The 21,405-nt window shown below is 35.6% G+C and overlaps 1 protein-coding gene and 1 long non-coding RNA gene across 3 annotated transcripts; both read right to left on the bottom strand.

Annotated features, from left to right (window-relative positions):
• Nucleotides 1–295: 295 nt before the first annotated feature.
• Nucleotides 296–2,475, bottom strand: LOC140755562 (uncharacterized). Its single transcript, XM_073090855.1, has 3 exons — nt 1,782–2,475; nt 1,442–1,570; nt 296–1,230 (listed from the first exon to the last, which is right to left on the bottom strand). The coding sequence occupies exons 1-3, from the start codon at nt 2,392–2,394 to the stop codon at nt 749–751; spliced, it is 1,224 nt and encodes a 407-aa protein (XP_072946956.1). The 5' UTR covers nt 2,395–2,475; the 3' UTR covers nt 296–748.
• Nucleotides 2,476–3,791: 1,316 nt separating this feature from the next.
• Nucleotides 3,792–15,190, bottom strand: LOC140755573 (uncharacterized). 2 transcript variants are annotated; one of them, XR_012103804.1, is made up of 5 exons: nt 13,940–15,190; nt 13,694–13,765; nt 13,407–13,483; nt 10,694–10,825; nt 3,792–4,576 (listed from the first exon to the last, which is right to left on the bottom strand). It is a non-coding gene; the product is annotated as an uncharacterized LOC140755573 (long non-coding RNA). The 2 variants fall into 2 exon arrangements; XR_012103803.1 differs by lacking the exon at nt 3,792–4,576 and having other exon boundaries at nt 10,331–10,825.
• Between the last annotated feature and the right edge of the window lie 6,215 nt (nt 15,191–21,405).

Raw genomic sequence — 21,405 nt, 5'->3', positions numbered from 1 at the left:
TTTCTTAGATATAATGCTGTGTGATATTCTATTTTAATCAGAATGAATAAAATAATGTAATTTAGAGTAATGGTAGTTCAATATCCTCCATGGCAATATGTACACGTCTCGTATTTGGACTCTAAGAGAATAAATAGACTGTAAGTTAGTAAGTACTCTATTCCCAGAGTAGATTGGAAAATAAAATTGAAATTGGTTTAGTAGTAACTAAAAATAAAAATAAAAGCTTGGAGTTTAGTACATATTTATTTAGCTATTATTACATGTATGAACGGGTTAAAATGATTAAATTAAATAGCACAAATTACAAGTATGTAATACATCATGTAAAAATACAAATCCTTAAGGTTTTTTGGCCGCCCATTATAGATTTTGAATAAGACTCCTGAAGAAATTTCGAAGGTTAGTCCAGTTAGTACTTTTATATATAAAGAGAATGCAGATATTAGTAAACTCCAGATTGTAATTATTAAAGTTTGTAAGAGTCTTGTTCAAAATTACAGACATGTTGTTATTATTCATCAAATTTACGTCAAACGGGAAAGAATACCATCATAAATAAATTATTCATCTTCTTCATCACTGGCAGAACTTGATGGACTTGTTGAACTGTCTGTCACTCGAATAATAAAATTGTCAATTACATTATCTGAAATGCCGTCAAGTTCTGCCATTTTCTTTTCCTCTTTAATTACATGATTGACACATTGTTGCCATGCCGCAGAAGTTATAGATTTAATTGCTTCACTTAATATTTTTTTAAATCAATTATTTTAAATGTTTTGTTTTTTTCTGCGACATGGCCTTTTACTTGGCCCCATATCAACTCGATAGGATTTAATTCGCAATGGTACGGTGGTAATCTTAATACCTCAATGTTGTGCTGCTTCGCCATTGTATCGCATACAAATGCTGAGTATTTTTCCCGTTCAGGTGTTACCAAGTCGATAAGCTGTGCTTTTATCATCTCTGCTTGGAACGAGATACCTTTTTCTGTTAGCCAACTTTGTATGTCTTTTTTTAACCAATTCATAGAAGGAACTCGTTCCAAGCGTCGAGAATGATATGGGGCATTGTCCATTACAATTATGGAGTTTGGTTCTAATTTTTCCAGAGTTCTAGAGAACCACTCTTCAAACACCTTCGAGTTCATCTCTCTATGATAGTCGCCTTCACCTTTTTTACTTTCGAAAATTAAGTCTGCATTTTCCACAAATCCATCCTCGTTACCTATAAAAAAATGATAAATATTAAAATGTGAAAAGTACATGTAACAGTCTAGTGATCATATATTGACTATATGGCATAGAAACTATACTTTTACGTTAACCTGATTAGCTATGCATGAGTTTATTTTTTTACAAAACTTTTTTCAATTCCATGATAACACACATCTAAAATTATGTGATCTTAAGCTAACAATATTAGGATGATAACATACCAATGTGTACAACTATCAAGCGCTTCCCTTTTCCCGATGGAGCTTTCAAGCCAGTTGAGAGTCCCTCCTGATAGGCTTGTCGAGCAGACTCAATGGAAAGGTCTTGCCATATTTTACTTTTTGTATGTCCTGAAACCAAATAATATATTATTGCTTTAAATTATTTTAATATAAATAATTTTATACACAGTGTGTGCCAAAGATGTGATAAAATATTGATTATGACATTTAAATTCTACTTATTAATAATAATTTATATGGTTACTGTTTAAATAAAGATCAATAAGTATACAGAAATGATTGATTCTATATAAAAAATAAGTTAAAATTGTTTATGTACCTTCGTTAACCCAAGTCTCATCCAAATAATAAATTTTGCGTCTTTGTTCTCTCATCCTTAACATTTTTTGAAGATAATAGAAGCGCCATCGCACAATTTCTTCCTTTTCAATGAGAACACTTCGTCTCGACCGTTTCAAATATTTAATCTTTAGTTTATTTAAAACTTTTTGAAAGGTAGTTATTTTAAAGCTTGGTAAGCTGTCGTCCTCGTTCACTAAATTTAAAACTTTTTCAATTGTTGGTGGATCGTTATCAAAGAATAACATGTGCACCTTCTTACGAATTCCACTCAAGGTCATATCGTCCAATTTGTCCATTATTGTCCCCTTTTTAGGAGCTGGAGTCGGTGACGAAACTCGTTTATGAGTTCGATATTCTTTTATTATTCGGTACACAGTACTCAAATGTACGCCGGCAGTTTCTGCAGTTTTTTTTGCGACATCTTTACTGTATATAAAACTTACTGTATCTTTTGGCCACATTTCTTCGATAGTTTTATAAATGTTACATATAACTGTTTTCTCCGAGGAACTGAGTGAACACCTCGCTCGTTTCTTCTTTGGAGAAGAAAACTTCTGCAGGCCACTCGAACCCGGTTGGGAATCACTCATTATAACAAGAACAACAAAACAAACAAAACGAAACAAAAAAAACTCAACAAAATAACAGAACAACACTATAACAGGAATATTTAACAAACAGATAACAATGGATAACAGAGATATTAACACGCACAGTACTCGTAATCGTAAGCAGCCATGTTGTAAACATCATTGTAACACGACCAAATTCGGAGAGTGCGTTTCGTTATAGCTAAGCAGTCAATGTAAACAAAATGTTTTTTTTTGTATTTGTAACAATGAACTATTATTATAATAGTACATTACAATACGAGGACGAAAAATTTTTTTCTGACAAGTGTGAGTTTGCAGGCCGAGCCGCAGGCGAGGACTGCAATCACACGAGTCAGAAAAACATTTTTCGTCCGCGTGTTGTATAAAATTTTATATTACGGGGTCGGAAATGGGGGTTTTGCGCACGCGAAGCGTGCGTAAAACGTCCATTTACGCACGCCGTGATATAAAAGTTATTTATTTATGTGTTTATCTATAATCTCAAATAATTTCCCAACAAGGGTCTGCCATCGAGCCACTTCAGTTCGCCGAAGGTCCAGCTCTGCCTGTCGCGCTCTTTCTCTGTTTTGAATGAGGTCAGCGGCAATCGTTTGCCACTGCATCATTTCGGCCCTGCGTTGTTCCCGCTCCGCCTGTCGTTCCTCCAGCTCCCTTCCCGCAATCGCATATGCTCGGAGGCTAACTGTTGTGTTAAAACGCGCCAGCGCTCATATAGGCAAATTGCGTTGACGCGTCTTCGGAGGTATAAGGTCGCCCATATACGTGGCGGCGTCGAGGGATGTTGAGGTACTGAGCCGGGCGCCGCTGCTGAGTGGCAGAACTGCGGCCGACCCGATGGCGTCTTCTAGACTCTCTAGAACCTCGACTTTCTGGCGACGCTATTGTAGGCCTAGGGTTGGGAGTATGCTGCCTTACAGGTTGATTGTCAATGGGAGATGTATGTCTGGGAGGAGTCAAATCCGGTATTAACAATTCCATTGAAAATAGGAATATACACTATATTACTCAGTGGTGCGTTTTTGACAAATCATTCTACTGAATCTAACGGAACAGAAGAATGGATTGAGCATAACGTAAAAATTTGCGTTGTTTTGAAAACTTCTGGTAAGGGTACAGGTGTGTTAAAAGCCTTCAGAGTCGCTCATAAGATGGTAGAACCTTCTGTGGTTTGTCTCCGGCGGCACCACCGGCACAACTATTTCAGTTATAACAGCAGTGTTAATGAATCAGTCGACTGAATAAGAATTGCATACATAACAAAAATGTCATGAGCGAGGATGGATTTACATAAGTCTTTGCAGAGTTTTGAATTACTTGTTTTATGTAAAACATCCACAGCACTTGAGGCAATCTCTTGCCATTTTTGTTGTGTCTGCAACTCCAATTCCCGAATTCTTAATCGATCCCTTTCTAAATTAATTTCCTCTGCATGTTTCTGGATAAGCAACTTTCTCCATTCATCATCAGTATGGGCAAGGTTTTGTGAAACCGTATTCATATGAGTATGGGTCCTCCGGTGCCGTGGAGACCCAATGATCCTTCGGGATGACCTTCTACTCCGACCACGAGGGGTTTGACCCTGCTGTGCTGGGACTCTTGATGGTCCTGGTGGTGGGGTGACACATGCTGCATCCACTACATGTGCTGCATCCATTTCAGCTTCCTCATCCACTTGTATGCCGGCACTGAGACAACTGTAATCTCTTGGGATGGTCCCGGCACATTCCAAGGCTCAAATGGATCTATAAAAATTATGTAACATTATTGTTACTGATAAATATAACTAAGTATGAACTGAAGAGTGTGTAATTGTTATTGTACTTAATTGGAGCCTCTACACTACTATTAGAGTGAGATTTATAGAAATATACGTTTGTTGCCAACCTGCTGCCAAATGTTTTCAAATCGCCTATAATTCCTGATGATAAAAGTAAATGCAAACATGAGTACCACCTGACCACCAAAGAGACAGCTGTTGTTTGTGGTCTATAATCAATTTCTTCAATCCTATCATATAGGTGGACAATAGTTTTATTGACAAAGCTTTTTTTTTGTTAAATATCCAACATTAAAGAACTTTACTTATGTTAATAATTGGGCTTTCTTCATGTGGAGTTGGTGTTAACGTCAGAGTGCGGTCTGGGTCTTCATCTTGTGCCTTTTGTTATAAAAATATTATTTTTTACATAATTACAACAATATCTTTTTTTAGCAGATAAAAATATCAACTACCATTCCCTTTTATTGTACATATTTTTACACAAGTTATATATTGCGTCGAGATGCTACAGCCAGGACACAGAAACACCGAATTACTTATATACATGTTATCGTCGTTAATAAGAAGCTTGGATATTAACGATATCACATTTTTATAACGTTACATTAAAGTAATAAGTGACTCATTTGATACTACAGTTTAAAAACAGATGCGGGTAGGTGAAGTGGGGACGACACCTTGGCGGCGCTCGAATTAACAGAGAGCGACATTCTGGTCGGAGACTTCAGCAAGAGCAGTCGAATAACGGAGATACTTGTGTAGTTATAATACTTCTAATCACTAGTGTGAACTTACTTACGTATAATTGTTATATCGTTACTCTGTACCGTTTATGTGACTATATTATTACATGACTTCAAGACCTTCAAGACGAGTTTGATTTCATCAGAAGTGTACAAGAACCAGCTCACAATCATGGACGGCGATTCGTAAGTACGAACATACTTGACACAGGAATAAAAACCGTGAGTTAAAACATTATTTTGTCATATGTGAATTTATCTTGGTAAAATAAGTAAAAATGGGGGTAGATAAATGTCGTTGATGTAAGGGCAAACTCATTTGAATTAAGAAAATGGATAGATTGAGACTAGTAATTCAATGAAATGTTAATACCCTCTGAAAATGATATACTTAAATTTTGTGAACAAACTTTACTCTTAGCAAATTACTTGTTAACATTGTAAACTGAGGTGTTTACTTCAAAATAAGTGCATTTTCTGTGAAGAAGTGTCTAAAAGTAATTTTGCAAGGCAGTTCTTGTGGTAAATCTGTCCATTTGGTTAAAGTCTGTGGTGTAAAAAGTAAATCCTAATTGTTCTAAAGTTACACCTACTTTGAAATATATAGAAATACACGTACTTATGAAAATATTTTAAGGATCTTTAATCTTAAATGTCAGTCTTTATAGATGTGGGAACCTAATGGTTGTTAATATAGGCTAATGTACGCCAGAAATTGCATACAGGTTAGATTTGAATTTATTTTTGATAACTTTTAATGTTTCAAACTGGGTTTACGTATATGCGTTTGTTATTATTGTATGGAGGGGACTATGCGGTAGCAACAAACGCAGTTACAGAGTACAGTATACCTACTTGATATAAGTGACACGTTTATTAAGTTGCAAAATTTTGATTATTCATAATTGTACAGAAATGTATAATATCTACGTGGTACATATTTAACTGACTGCAAATAAGTATCACGACCACGGTATTCAGTGGCTGAGTGTACCCACGAGGGAAATGGTAAATGAGTTTAAGGTTTATTGTTTTTTTTTTTTTTTGGACATTAATTGACTATATTTAAAAATAAACTTCTACATTGAAAATTCACATCTACATTGTTCACACTTTCATTTTATAAATCAATGAAAGTTTCCTTTTGATTTCATATACTTGATACGTAATTGTTATGAAAGAAGCATACGTACGTTACCAAATTTAGCATTCCATCAATTCTAGGCGAACTCACGCAGTACTGTGTACTACTGTGTTTTGACTCCCATAAAGTATAAATGCACATTAGTTAATGATCTATGAGAAAACTGAGAAACTTATGCGCAGCGGTCTTTGGAATATTATATATAAAAAAACAACCTCCCATTTCACTTATACAGAATATTAAATGTCTGTTTTAAATTTAGTATGCAACGTTTCGTTTTGTATGAATATTTCTTTACATCTCGTAATTTTGAACCTTTATTGAATTTGACACATTACACGTCCTTTTGGTTTGAAAATTGGGCACTATCAAATACTGGTAAATGAAGTTTGTACCTTAAACGTTGAGGCGCTTAGACTATCGATATTATCAATTATGTGAGCCACTTACGAAATGATAAACGGGATCCACTTTGTATGGGATAAAGAATAAATTATTTTAAGTAAAATAATAATAATAAATTGATGCTTTTATAACTTGAGCTTAGTTCTATTTACAAGTTACAGCAATTAAGTTATTATACGTATTAAGTGAGAAACGGTCACTGAATCTTACATAAATTTAGATAGTCTTTTGTATACCATATTTAAAATGAGTCTTGCCTGCGACTTTGTTCATGTGGATTCAAAATATAATTTGAATTGCATTTTTAAAACGAGTCTTGCCTGCGACTTTGTTCATGTGGATTCAAAATATAATTTGAATTATACAATGCACTCTGTCAAGATCACGGAGTACATTGGTAATTTGAAATTCTCCATTACCTGGTCATGTAATGTTTAAAAAAAAAAATGTATATTTTTGACATCAACTTCGTAGTTTTGGTTTTAATGCATTTTCAAACATACAAACCGACAGATAAAAATTTTTCTTTTTCAAATATATTCGATGTAAACACGTGAAGATTTCATTCTTATTATATGTATATCATAGCCGAATGAATAATAATGTTGTTTAATAATGTAATCAAATAAAACCATAGGTACATTTCGATGGGATTTTCTTATACAATAATTTACTTTTCATATAAATTTCATACGGTTCACAATTGCGTCATGTCTAGGTTTTCTCTATAGAAACATCGAGCGTCTCCTTGAGAGTGTTGGTTGTAAATGATACATATTATATTAATATAATCTATACAGATATTACGCACTAATATATTTTTTATTACAAACTATATAAAAGTCAGGTGAAGCCGAGGCGTTTGAAATATATATAATGATTATGAATTGTTCGGTAATAAGGTGTATCATAAGATAGTTTGACTAACTGTTTGTTTGGCTGGCTGGTATAAAATCATGATCAACTTTAATAGACCTTTTTCAGGTCATAGAAATTTTAGGTTGTGATTGATAAGGAGCCACATGTTATGTAAAACAGTTATAGTTTTAAATCTGACGATCGTGATGAGACAAAATTAGAATTGGACAAGATTATTAAAATCATGTCATGTCAAAGTATTTCAAAATTTTTAAACAAATCTGACCGTTCAAAGTAGGTAAAAATCGAATTCAAATATTCCGTTACATACATACAGGTCAAGTTAATAAAAGCGTGGCAAAAATAAAAGCGTGTTTAACAAAAATCTTTTATCAGTTGTAGACACAAATAAGTATAGTTAAATAATGGCCGGTTTCTGAAGTCATTTTTCTTGGTAGGTAGTTTACGAGTATGTATTCAATCTATCGGAAACTATCCGTTTGATAACTACCTACGAAAAAAAAAATCCGCTTCCGAGGAACTCAATGTAAGACAAGGTCTGTTTAAACTCCGTTTAGATTAACGGACCATTTTAATGTGTTTATTCTTTCAATAACATTATTTGATTTTTTTTTTTAAAAAAACGACGTTTTGCGTAAAGTCTAGCAAATCTTCCTTAGTATAATGCATAACTTTTACAGTAAAATAGCCCAAACTATAACTTCCTTATGGGAATCTTGATTTAAAACTTTAGGTGAAAAAAAAAAAAAAAGTTAAGCTTATTACACAATTGACAAGTATGTCGCTGACGTGAACACATGGGTCCTTCGCTTTATTAATTAAATTTTGAAATTCATGCAATAGTATGTATTATTATAACTGAATATAAATTCAATTTAATGTAATGAAATTTCTTTCGGACTTTCAAAAGTGGGTTATGTGGCCCTACTTTGAAAGAAATAATGTGAATTTGTGATAAATAACGTAAAAAATTGGGTTCATACAACTTATTACGTGTTGTACTTATTGTGTGAAATTCATGGTTTGTTTACCATTATTTAGTCTTTAACTTTGATATCATTCATTTCAAATATTCACGATATATTATTATTTTGATACTGCTTCATCAGTTGATAAAAGACGTACGTTGGAAAGGCAACTATTTGTATAAAATAACATTGTAATAATTAAAAGAAGTACTAAGTAGTAATAAAATAATGTTATAATAGTATTTTGAGTCGCACAGATTCATTTAGTGGCCAACTATAGATCTATCAGTATCTATCTATCAGTATAACAGTTATTGAACAGGTTGTTGAGCATTCCGAAATGGACTAATAAGATAAACGTAGTTATTCTGATGCGTAACTTTATCGAATCAATAGTTGTTGGAGATTTAACTATTGGACTTAGAATCCAGACATAAGTAAAGTGGGCAGTTAGATGTTGTCATTACTGTAGGTGTAGGAAACTTTGTGGTTTGATTTTTATTTATCTGGAGTTAAGATGGATTAGTGCAGATGCCTCGAGCAGTGTGATGTTCGCGGGTGTCTCTTGGTGATGCATATGGTTGGGTTGACCCAAGGCATTGAGTACCTTGAAGACATTAAGTGAATATTGCATTTTTAGAGTAAATTTGAGTTGAGCACTGGCCGAATGTTATCGTAAGCAAGGTATAAAAACTGCGGTGATACATGACTAGAGTGATCCTATATGAACATCACCTAGTTATAACCGTGTTTTTTATTATTTAACAATGGTCTAATGCATTCGCTTCAATACCTGTCGCGCATATGACATTTATGTAAAGAGTCCTTATGAACTATGCCTGCAACAGAAATCCGTGGTGAACACTGTTGGGGCAGATTTATAACCTAGGTAATACACAACTAGTGTGATTCTATATGAACATCACCTAGTTTAAGCCTTGGTTCGGATCAACAGTTCGGGCCTTTTACATGCGAGTCGGTATTGCAAGAAAATGCGTATAGTTAAAGCCATGTTTTTGATAAACAGTTCGGGCCTCTTACGTGCGAGTCGGTATTACAAGAAAATGTGTAACTCTTCTGGACTTAGTCATTAAACAACTGGTTTTCTTTTGCAGCTCTTGCATCAGACCATACACGATCGAGGACGAACGTGTGAGCAGGACGGCCGAATGTTATCGTCGTTAATAAGAAGCTTGGATATTAACGATATCACATTTTTATAACGTTACATTAAAGTAATAAGTGACTCATTTGATACTACAGTTTAAAAACAGATGCGGGTAGGTGAAGTGGGGACGACACCTTGGCGGCGCTCGAATTAACAGAGAGCGACATTCTGGTCGGAGACTTCAGCAAGAGCAGTCGAATAACGGAGATACTTGTGTAGTTATAATACTTCTAATCACTAGTGTGAACTTACTTACGTATAATTGTTATATCGTTACTCTGTACCGTTTATGTGACTATATTATTACATGACTTCAAGACCTTCAAGACGAGTTTGATTTCATACATGTATTTAATCAAAACCGATTACAAGTTTTGGATTAAATGTAACCTACTCGTAAATTATAACTAAATATCCTAAGTGACTTGCTGGGGCAATGTTAGCGCCCAGAGTGAATTCACACGTTCGGGACTATACAGTGGAAACGGAGCGGTGGTGCGGAGTCAGCGTTCCCACGGCACGGCGGCAGTGCAGGATCGGATGAATTCTTCGTAATAATTTTGTTTAAGGCGAATGCCTATTGATTGTTAAGGCCAATATATAACACACCGAAGTAAAATAAACATAAACAAAATGGTGTAACCAATGATTTCCTGAGATGACCATTTATTGAGTAATATAGTAGTAAAATATATAAGTTTCAACCACATCTGTAAACCCAGTAGCTGCTTGGACACCAATTATTTGCAAAACCCGAAGCTCCAGGTCGCTTAGCTTTGCCTGTAGGGCAGGCCCACCACCAGTACCTCTGTATATCTGTGCTCTATTTATCTTAGCAGACTTCGTTTTGGTTTTATTTTTTAAATCACTCCATACATTAAACCCATGCATAAAGGAATACATTATAAATATAATTTTTCTATAATACAGGTAGCAGACGAGCATGCAGTCCACCCAATGGCAAGTGGCTACTACTGCCCATGAACAACTGTAATCAACCCTAGATAGGATTAGATATTACTACTTGAGGTCTCGGCCACAGACGCGCCGGTACCCACGAGGACTAAGCTGGAACGCCTCGAAAAAATATGTACCTAATCCCAGCATGCATATTATTAAGTATGTCTTAAAAACTTAAAATAGAAGTCAAGCCAACCATGTGTAATCAAATTAATAAATTATGCTCACCTTTTTCCACTTCTCCGTCCCTTTACTTCCTCCTGTGGGATCACCGTCTAAAAGATGGGTAAGCTCTTTCCATTTCCTTATATTTCTTATCCTTCCTTGTGGGTTTTTTAGGGTTTGTTTAAATCACCGTGTCTTAAACAAAATATAATACTTTATACTCACTCTGCCATATAGTTCACCAACATTTCGAATTGAGTCGCACTTGTTTTCATTGTTATATACTTTATTACAATCAAAACTTTAAAAGAATGCAACAGGTTGTTCACTTGCAAAAAACTAGCTTGGTGGCGCCCGACGCTGCTTTGTTTATGTTTTATTCCTGTTTCTTTTACTCATAGGGTTAAAAGTGAAATAGTGTTATTCTGACGTTGAACATAAAGCATACAATTTTGTCACAAAGTGACGCTTATCTTCCTCCTAGAACATGTGTTTAGATTGACTTTTTGTTTTGGTTATTTACTCCGAAAATAATACGAACAAATGAAGAAATACATGAGTTACATACTTTTCAAACGTAACGGAAGAACGATTTAATTTGTTTGGGTTACTGTCGGCGAAAAAACTGGCGCTTCGCCGACACTCAAGTTGGTAAACTTTGTCTTTTACACTAAATAATTTGGACGGATAGTTTAAGTTGTCACTTGACGCATCCAGATGATTCAATTCAGGCCAAAAGAAGTTGGTTAATGTTGTATATGTTCTTCTCTGAATGCACTTACTCGACAACTAACCATGTGCGCAGGCGGCACGTCCGCTTTCGCCCGTGGCTCATGCGATACTGACGCCGCGCGCCTCGCCACACCATGAGCACGAGACAGTGTTTATAGCTATGACTATAGTTAATAGTCATGATACAGATACTACATGTATCATCTACGTTGACAGTGATGACCTGGCCAATTGCGTTTTCAAAGAAATATGCACCATTGAAGCTGCCAGCCTAACATCCACACCAAACAGTGACTTTTTTGTGTGGATTGATGTCTCCCAAATTCGACAATTTTGTTTGTTAACGTACACTTTCATCCAGAAATGGGCCACATCACTGAAGATGATTTTTCGATTAAAAATTCTGTTAGTTTCTAACTGCTCCAGTGCCCATTCAAGGAATCAACGTCGTTGTCTACGGTCGTTTGCTTTCAGTTCCTGGGTCAGTTAAATTTTGTACTGGTGCTAGTCACGTTGGAATATTCGCCAAGTTGTGGTCTGCTAAAGGCGGAGTTCTTATGGGCGACGCAAGATCGTCAGCCTCGAATTCTCCTGCATCCTCTCAGAGACTGCGGCGGTCTCTTCAACAGATCTTGCGTTACGTCGACGTACGGGTGTTGGTCGTTATTATAAGCCTCGGGATCAGGGAGTCTTTTAAAAAATAATTTGTGCAGCACTCGCACTCGTAGAACTGCAATATGTAATATTCGATTAACCCTTGATCACTCGCGCGATTTTCAGCCTCGTGAGCACTTGCGGGGTGTTGTGGCTTGGGACATCGACGTCCCCGTGGTCGTGAAAGGTTTAAAATACAAAACTTAAAAATATATCAAAATTAAATTATTAGTTTTTACAAACACCCTTGATGGGTTAAAGGGTTATATTCCAGATCCCTCAAATGCTTTACAAATGTTTGTCTCTATGTTTATTTTAGTCATTAGTTCCTTCAGTGACTGTGGAAAGTCAAATTTATTAATTGTGCTTGTGGTGCTGTCTGTAGCTTTATAATTTGTTAAAATTTCACGCCATATCCTCTTCATGGGGCGAAAACAATCTCTTTCGTTTTTTGAAATTTTGAAGCCACTCGTTGCTAGCACGGATCTCTCCATGTCCCAATTCTACTACAAATTTTGTATCTGGCTTGCTGAATAAAAGTAATGAAACACTCATTTCACCGGTTTTAAAAATTCTGCTTCGGCCTTTTTGGTGCAGTCGGGTTTTCATTTAATAAAGTAATATAAAAATACGTCTCTAATTTAACAATAGTGACGAGCAGCACAGTACCCTTAGTATGACTGTTTTTGTATTTGTTTACGTATTTGCCCATACATTTCCAATCAGCGCCCCCTAGTGGACTGTATCAGAACCGATACCCACCCAACCAAAAACGCGTCTTACACAAGAAAGCGTATTAAGAGTTAAGTTGCGGAACCAACGGAATTACTTTTTAGAAACAATTTAATTTAATTAATTAATTAATATAAACTTTATTTAGGGCACGAGCGGTTTTACAAATATGTCTGATCACTAAGATGTCTCCAACAGGACTAACTCTCACAGCTATCTTTCCCTTACACTTAATGTTTCCTGTTCCACTCTTTACCTCTGCACAAAACTTTCTCCATACTGATGATGAATGGAGAAAGTTGCTTATCCAGAAACATGCAGAGGACTTTAATTTAGAAAGGGATCGATTAAGAATTCGGGAATTGGAGTTGCAGAGACAACAAAAATGGCAAGAGATTGCCTCAAGTGCTCTGGATGTTTTACATAAAATAAGTAATTCAAAACTCTGCAAAGACTGAAGCTTATTTATAATTATTATTAACACGCCAAAATCGCGTAGAGCATAATACTAATTCGTTTTAACCCGAGTTACGTTAGCGTAAAGAGTGGTAATTATTTTCTAATATTACTTAGTTATTAATACAAAAATTATATCAAATTACAAAACATTTATATGTTATATATTTCATAAAAAATCATCAAATCAAGAATATCTTACCTTTTAATTTTTTCTTTATTTTCATAATTTTCCAGTGGTGGTTTCGAATGTGCGACATTGTCTTCTAGGTCGGAGATCTAAAAGAATAAACTTTGATATAAATAACATTTTCTCATTGATATAGTGGTTGCAAGCTCATTTGGTACAATCAACAGCAGCCATGTTTTAATATGAAAATTTCCTTTAAAATTCTATTGGTGTTATTTTACAATAATAACACATGAACAATATAAGGTTATGGCTGTTTCATTATTATTATGTAAATTATAATACACAAATGCAATTACTTTTTCATTAGAATCTTCTTTATTATCTATTAGGGGCATCTTTATTGGTTCCATCAAATTTTGTGGAGAATTCTGAAGTACAAAAAAATATTATCTTGGTCAGGATATAATAAATGTAGAACATGTTTTTTTATGCTACATGGCTCATACATTTAGAGAGAATAGCAACTAAAAGGAGGTAATCTGAGTCAAACCCATTAGTGTCGACTGTGAATTCGTGAGGGAGCCACGCAGAAATATCCTCACTTGTTTTTGCCTGTGGCACAGTTTGCGGGCCCCCACCTGTTTTTAATATTTGTTATCACTCTAAAAATGTAGTTTTTTTGCAGTCATCTTAATTATCCCCCACTGGGCTTTTATCTGCTGCATGGTCCGCGGTGTTCAGGCCATGTTGTTAAAGCTGAAATATTAAATGCTGTTTAATACTAACATCCATTAATTTATCGTTATTAAAATATATATTATACTTCGACCTGCATAGTTATTAGATTTTGAAAAATGCCAAGAATTGTTTTTAGAACATCAGGAGAAAAAATTATCGGTATAACTGTACTTTATGACCCGTCGAATTTGATGCTGATTTTGGGTTGGGGGAGGGGGTGGGTCATAGTAACTTCTCCTGTGAAGGCGGGGTTGCCCCTTTTTTAAATCATTTTTTTTAAATTTTTAGGATACCTACGTATTTTATTAGGAATTAAGACTTAAAAATTAGGGGATGTAAATGATATTGAAAGAAACCAACCCCCTACATCTCACCCCCCATAAATAGTCTATAAGCTCGTTCTGAAACAATCAAAACGGCAATTTTAACCCAGAATTTGAGTACACTAAGGTCGTTGGAACCCTGCTTCGTGGGGTTCCTATTTTTTGTATTAATTAAACCGTTTGAACAGAACCTAACGAACAAATTCTACTTAATTACATGATTGACACATTGTTGCCATGCCCCAGAAGTTATAGATTTAATTGCTTCACTTATTTTTTTTTAAATCAATTATTTTAAATGTTTTGTCTTTTTCTGCGACATGGCCTTTTACTTGGCCCCATATCAACTCGATAGGACTTAATTCGCAATGGTACGGTGGTAATCTTAATACCTCAATGTAAAATGGCGAAGCAGCATAATGCTTCGCTATTGTATCGCATACAAATACTGAGTATTTTTCACGTTCAGGTGTTACCAAGTCCACAAGCTGTCCTTTTATCATCTCTGCTTGGAACGAGATACCTTTTTCTGTTAGCCAACTTTGTATGTCTTTTTTTAACCAATTGATAGAAGGACGCTCGTTCCAAGCGTCGAGAATGATATGGGGCATTGTCCATTACAATTATGGAGTTTGGTTCTAATTTTTCCAGAGTTCTAGAGAACCACTCTTCAAACTCCTTCGAGTTCATCTCTCTATGAGAGTCGCCTTCACCTTTTTTACTTTCGAAAATTAATTCTCCATTTCCCACAAATTCATCCTCGTTACCTATAAAAATATGATAAATATAAAATGTGAAACGTACATGTAGCAGCCTAATGATCATATATTGACCAGATGGCATAGAAACTATACTTTTATGTTAACCTGATTGTAAATTAGCGACTGGCTTAGCTATGCATGAGTTTATTTTTTTACAAACCTTTTTTCAATTCCATGATAACACCCATCTAAAATTATGTGATCTTAAGCTAACAATATTAAGATGATAACATACCAATGTGTACAACTATTAAGCGCTTCCCTTTTCCCGATAGAGCCTTCAAGCACTTCCCCTGATGCACCCCCAAACATATATTGCAGAGTTTATGTTCTCTGGAGAATTCAACCCTACTTACTGCGGGAAGCAATTGGAATTTTTTGCAATTATAAATTTTATGATCATGTAACTTACAGTATAAGCATTGTGTAGTAGCTGCGTGTGCTACAACCCGATGACCCAGCTCCTTCACCTGATGACTCGGTTGATGGTCAGCATTCTCCATTGCCACGGCTCTTCGCTTCAAATACTTGAGAAAGTCGTTGAGGCTGAGACAATATACACATAAGAATTGTATCCCAGTATTTTACTTTTTATTTTTAGGCTCATGATTTAAAATTGCTGAGATTTCCTGCTTAATGAAATCTCTCAAGTTTGAGGCTGTGGATTTCCCTGAAGCTTTAAGATCTAGTAATGCATTAATATACTTATTATTGTACCTATCCTCAAGGAGTTTTAAAGCAGTAGTATAACTTTCTGACGTTAGAGGTAAGTTTTTAATTACGTTTAAAGATTAGTTTCTTAATGACTTCTTCATGGTCACGAATTTCTTGAGCACTTTTGGTAGGGTCCACAGGAATTTGCTAATTTCTTTCTCGCGTTCAAAAAAAGCTTGTACCTTAAGTATAAGGGTCCTTTCTTTACTGTGTATCTTTTTCCCACCATGTTAAAGATACGCTATTATTAAAGATACGCTTTAGAAAAACCCAAACGAAACAATGCTAACAAAAACTTAACTTAAAACGGAACAAAAATGTATAAATACCCTTCATGGCTTAAAAGGATATATTCCAGATCCCTCAAATGCTTTACAAATGTTTGTCTCTATGTTTATTTTAGTCATTAGTTCCTTCAGTGACTGTGGAAAGTGAAATTTATTAATTGTGCTTGCGGTGCTGTCTGTAGCTTTATATTTTTTTAAAATTTCACGCCATATCCTCTTCACGGGGCGAAATCAATCTCTTTCGTTTTTTGAAATTTTGAAGCCACTTGTTGCTAGCACGGATCCCTCCATGTCCCAATTCTACTGCAATTTTTGTATCTGACTTGCTGAATAAAAGTAATGAAACACTTATTTCACCGTTTTTTGAAATTCTGCTTTGGCCGTTCTGGTGCAGTCGAGTTTTTAATTAATTTAATAAAGTAATATAAAAATACGTCTCTAATTTAACAATAGTGACACAATACCCTTGGTATGAGTTTTTACAAAAATGTTTTTGTATTTGTTTACGTATTTGCCCATACATTTCCAATCGGCGCCCCTAGTGGACTGTATCGGATCAATACCCACCGAACCAAAAACGCGTCTTACACAAGAAAGCCTATTATTTGTATTAGGTACTTGTAGCAAATGCCAGACGACATTTTTAGTTTTTTTACGTTTATTTGATTATCTAATGATACATAACATACATATGTAATTAGTCTTAAATATTTCGTAATTGAGTGCACACGTTTTGTTTTAAGACGCCAATTATACGGCAATCGAATAGAAAGCCTATTAAGAGTTAAGTTGCGGAACCAACGGAATTACTTTTTAAAAACAATTTTATTTCATTAATAAACTAATATAAACTATATTTAGGGCACGAGCGGTTTTACCAATATGTCTGATCACTAAGATGTCTCCAACAGGACTAACTCTCACACCTATATTTCTCACTGGGTATGCACTGTAACTTTATTTACCCTCAATGTTTCCTTTTCCACTCTTTACGCTAAGTTACTCGGGATAAGGAAAATAAAACGTATTAGTATTATGCATTACGTTCTAATTTATTGAACCTTAAATACATAGTGTAATTATATTTATATTATTTAAAGTAATCACTTATTTTGTTTTGACAGAAAGATTTAGGTGCATTAGCAATTACAAGATTTAAACACCTTTATTGACTCTTCGCTAGTTACGCGTCTTTCTCCTTCGTCGACAAATTCCTGTTGCCATAAGGGATCGTTTGTGAGTGGTGAATTGACTGTTGATAGATACTTGGGCTTTGGCAGCTCTTTGCTTGTGATCTCCGAGAAAACGAGAAAAGGGTTTTTTCGCATTAGCTGATGGCGAATATCTGGTTTGCCCGTTTTAATGGACGTACCTTCGAGTTGCGTTGTCTCCATGACTATGCTCCTTTTTTAATATCCAATGCGAAATTGCGTAATTTCGCTAAGTGTTAAATAACTAAGCCGTGTCGTATTTTGTTATTGTTACTAAATGGTTACTCTCTCTATTACTAAATGTCATTAAACTACATTCATTTAATAATTTTATAATGAAGGAATTATGGTCGTATAAATCTGCGTTTACATTAGACTTTTTCGTTTCGATTGTAGGAGTTACATATTTCTTGTTAGAAATTAATTTTGTGTCTTACACTCTCTTCATCTTTTGCGGCTCTAACAGCATATTTCAAACTTGAGTAAGTAACGACGCCTTTTATTTCTCAAACCATCAGCAAGCTTTTTAATAGCTAACGCCTCATTTATTGCTGTTAATATAGCCTGTGTTTCAGTATTTGATTCAGATTGGGATATAGTTAAATTTACAAAAAGATCCTCTATTTTACTTGCATATTCATCAAGAGGCATGTCACTCTGGGATACATTATTAAGCTGTATTAACCCTAGATCAGGTTAGGTTTAAAGAATTTTATTGTATGGTAACGTATTGTATAATTTGCATTATGTTTTTTGACCCATACTAGTTAATTTTGTAATTTTTTCTTTAATATTTTTTATTGAGGTTTCTCTTCAGAGGCAATTATTGTAGCAGGTTTCGATGGAAGTTGGCCTTCCGGCCAGGATATCACTTTCCAGGATTTGGAGCTCAGGCACGATTGATGAGGTACTCGTAAGTTCACGCTATGGTTTTACTACCACATCAACTTCACTTTTGAATCCTTTTTAGGACTTCACTTATGTTCCTACGTGCCTACGGACAATGGGGATTTTCGTATCCCTTCAATTTGTTGTGGAGGATTTAAAAAGAATTTTGACACTATACCTTAAAAATAATTTTATTAATACTTACTGAATTACGACCACGACCCAACACGGGAGCGTGAGTCTGTCATTATACAGGGTGGATACTTTCATACGACAATAAATTTACCACATGAACCTATCCATCTCCCAAGCCGCCAAACAAATATATTTAGTACTACTAACTTAGACACATCTGAAGCTGCAGCACAGATCGCTTTAGGAAAAGCGAAAATTGGGAAAGATTACTCGAGAAAAAACTAGCAGCCGATTTGGCAATGTTTTAACATTGCCAAATCGGCTGCCAAGCCTAGGAAAATAATAGGCTGTTATTAAATAACAGATATTGAGAATTGTTATTTCTACGGAACAGTAACAGAAACAACAGATATAGCGATTGACCTGTTATAACTCAAGTCTACTGCCGGTAGTTGTAGTGTGTTTAGTGGTTCTTTTACATTCAGTACAAGTATGTTGACTCAATCGGAAGGTGTGATAGAACATCTGGGTGCGTATTTTAGGGTGTCTGATGTTTTTTTTTGTTTGTATAAAGTACCAAGTGAGTAATAGTTACTTTATATTAATTACGATCGAGCCTAATTTAAGACTAATGAGTAATTCTACGCTAACTTATACTGCTAAATAATCATATAATGAAGGTGGCGTCCTCTGACACTGCACTTCTTTGTTTTAACACATAAGGGAGTAGACACATTGTTCTTGTGTTCTATAATGTTCACTTATCACTATTTCAATAACACTACACTGTGTAATGTCACAAGCTCAAAGGGTTTAGTCCGTTGTATCGAGGAGCTGGTTCGCCTCGATATTGACGCGAAGATGAAGTCTTTTTTGATGACCTTCTGCATATGTACTAATTACTTTTTTGACAAGGACTACTTAAAGAGCCCGATGTAGATCTTCTGATGTTAATATGAGTATTAAAGGCGGCGCCTCATGGTCACACACTCACCGTCTTGATTTGAGTTTATTGACACCTTATTAGAAATTTTCTTCTGCACAGGACGAGATTTCTCCTACTTTATACAATTACATGAGATTACTACATAAAAAATAGTTATCTGTGTTATTCAATGTCAAACGTTTGACAATCTTCGTTTCTCTCTTGTGGTTATCATATAAGTATAATAGTTGGGGAGCCCAAGAGGGGATTTCAGGAGTGTCTCTAGCGCGACAAACTAAGATATGGGAGATATCTAACATTCTGTAGAGTATCTTTAAACCATAAATGAGCTTTCTATATCGGGAGGTTTGCACAATCAAATCGATCACTGGATCATCGATATTTTGACTCGACTGATGCTGAGTGTTTTCAAACTTTGCTTGAGTATTGTTTTATTACTTGCCAGAGTTTAGTTTTAATCATGTCTGCACTTATTTTTACTCCTGACCTTTCAATACTCACAATCATAGGTTCGTATTCATCGGGTAAAGCATCTAAGTCCCGAGTAATCGTGAACACTGAATCCGATGTTTCTGCGCAAAAATTACGCGCAGCGATAATAACACTTAACCTACCATTTCTTAGCCCATCGGCAAAACGCTTCACGGCACGCTTTTCATTTAATGGTCTCAATACTTTTTAGCTACTCGAATCACCGTTAGCTTGAGAAATCGTAAGGTCTGTAAATAAGGAAGAAAGTTCTTCTCCAAAATCAGAAATCGATCTATCATTTTGTCTACAATGCTGCATTTTGGTTTGAATAGCAGTAAAACTTTTTTGTGGTAATAACAGACGACGCATATCCTTTAAAGCTCATCTATAGTCTCATATTTTGGTGATAACTTTAATTTACCATGCTGTGATAATGGGCTCTTTAATACAAATTGAATTAATTTTGATTTACAATCTGGTTCACTCAATACTGCACTATAATATTCAATACCGTCTATTAACTGTTTCGTATTGTCCTCTTTATTCGTCATAAAAGGTAACAAACTTTACGCAATCTTTAAGTCAAACATCTTGTCTGACATTTTATTTTCTAAAAACGAGCTAGAGGGGACAACCTTTGCCTCAGAAGACAACTTGAGAACCTCTGGAAATACACTATCAAATATTAAACAAATTTTATTTATTAAACCTATTTCACTTTCTAGTAATTTATTTAACTTCACTTGATTTTTACTCTCTTCGATGTTGTTTTTGGAAGGGCACGCACTTCTCCACTGTGTGGCCCTCCGCGCCACAATGAGCGCAGAGAGTGTCCTCCGTGGAGTAGTGCTTCCTAAGATGGCCGAACTGCAAGCACTTGTAGCACTGCAGCAGGGGCACTAACTCTTCTACGTAGACCTTCTGATAGTCCACATTAAGTCTACTGAGTTCCACAATCTTCCTCCACACGGGAGGTGAGGCCAGCAACCCAGGATTGTACAGTTTATCATTTCTGTTTTTACTAACGAAGCGAAATTGAAGGTCCTCCGCCTCAGGCCTCAACAGTCCCACCTCAGGGTTCTGCTGAGTTATCAGCTTCGTCAGTTCATCTGATGTGGTCTGTTTTAGGATTCCCTTCAATATGACCATAGGCCTTAGCTTGCGCCTTGGTCCAGCGCGAATTTCTGCAGTGGTGTTTTCTAGCCGCTTTTAAGTTTCATCGCGCTGAACCACCGAGTCAAACTCCACTCTATGTCTGTTTTTCCCGACCGGCTGAACACCGGCCGGCGCATAGCTGACTTCTTTAAAATTTATGCTCTTGCGCCCCTGCTCTGTGACCTCCTTTCGGTTTTTGTCTTCTGAAGACGGGTATATGATGAGAGAGGGCTTTGTTTTGGGCATTGAGTGGGGGACACAGTAGAGGCTATCTGTGCGTATGTAGGAGCAGATACCTTGACTGGTGCAGGTCTGCTCAGTTTCGACATTTCTGACTTAATAGCGTTCTGTATCGTGGACCTGATTTCACCCAGCATGCCGGACTGATCAACAGACACAACTGTTTCGCGCGAGAGAGCGCCTCGATTTCCTTAGCTAA

This window comes from Epargyreus clarus, unplaced genomic scaffold (assembly GCF_041222505.1).
Source record: "Epargyreus clarus isolate Ecla_fem2 unplaced genomic scaffold, WU_Ecla_fem_2.2 ptg000033l, whole genome shotgun sequence".
NCBI lineage: Eukaryota > Metazoa > Arthropoda > Insecta > Lepidoptera > Hesperiidae > Epargyreus > Epargyreus clarus.
The sequence above is the reverse complement of the archived record's forward strand: the minus strand, read 5'-3'. Positions and strand labels throughout refer to the sequence as shown.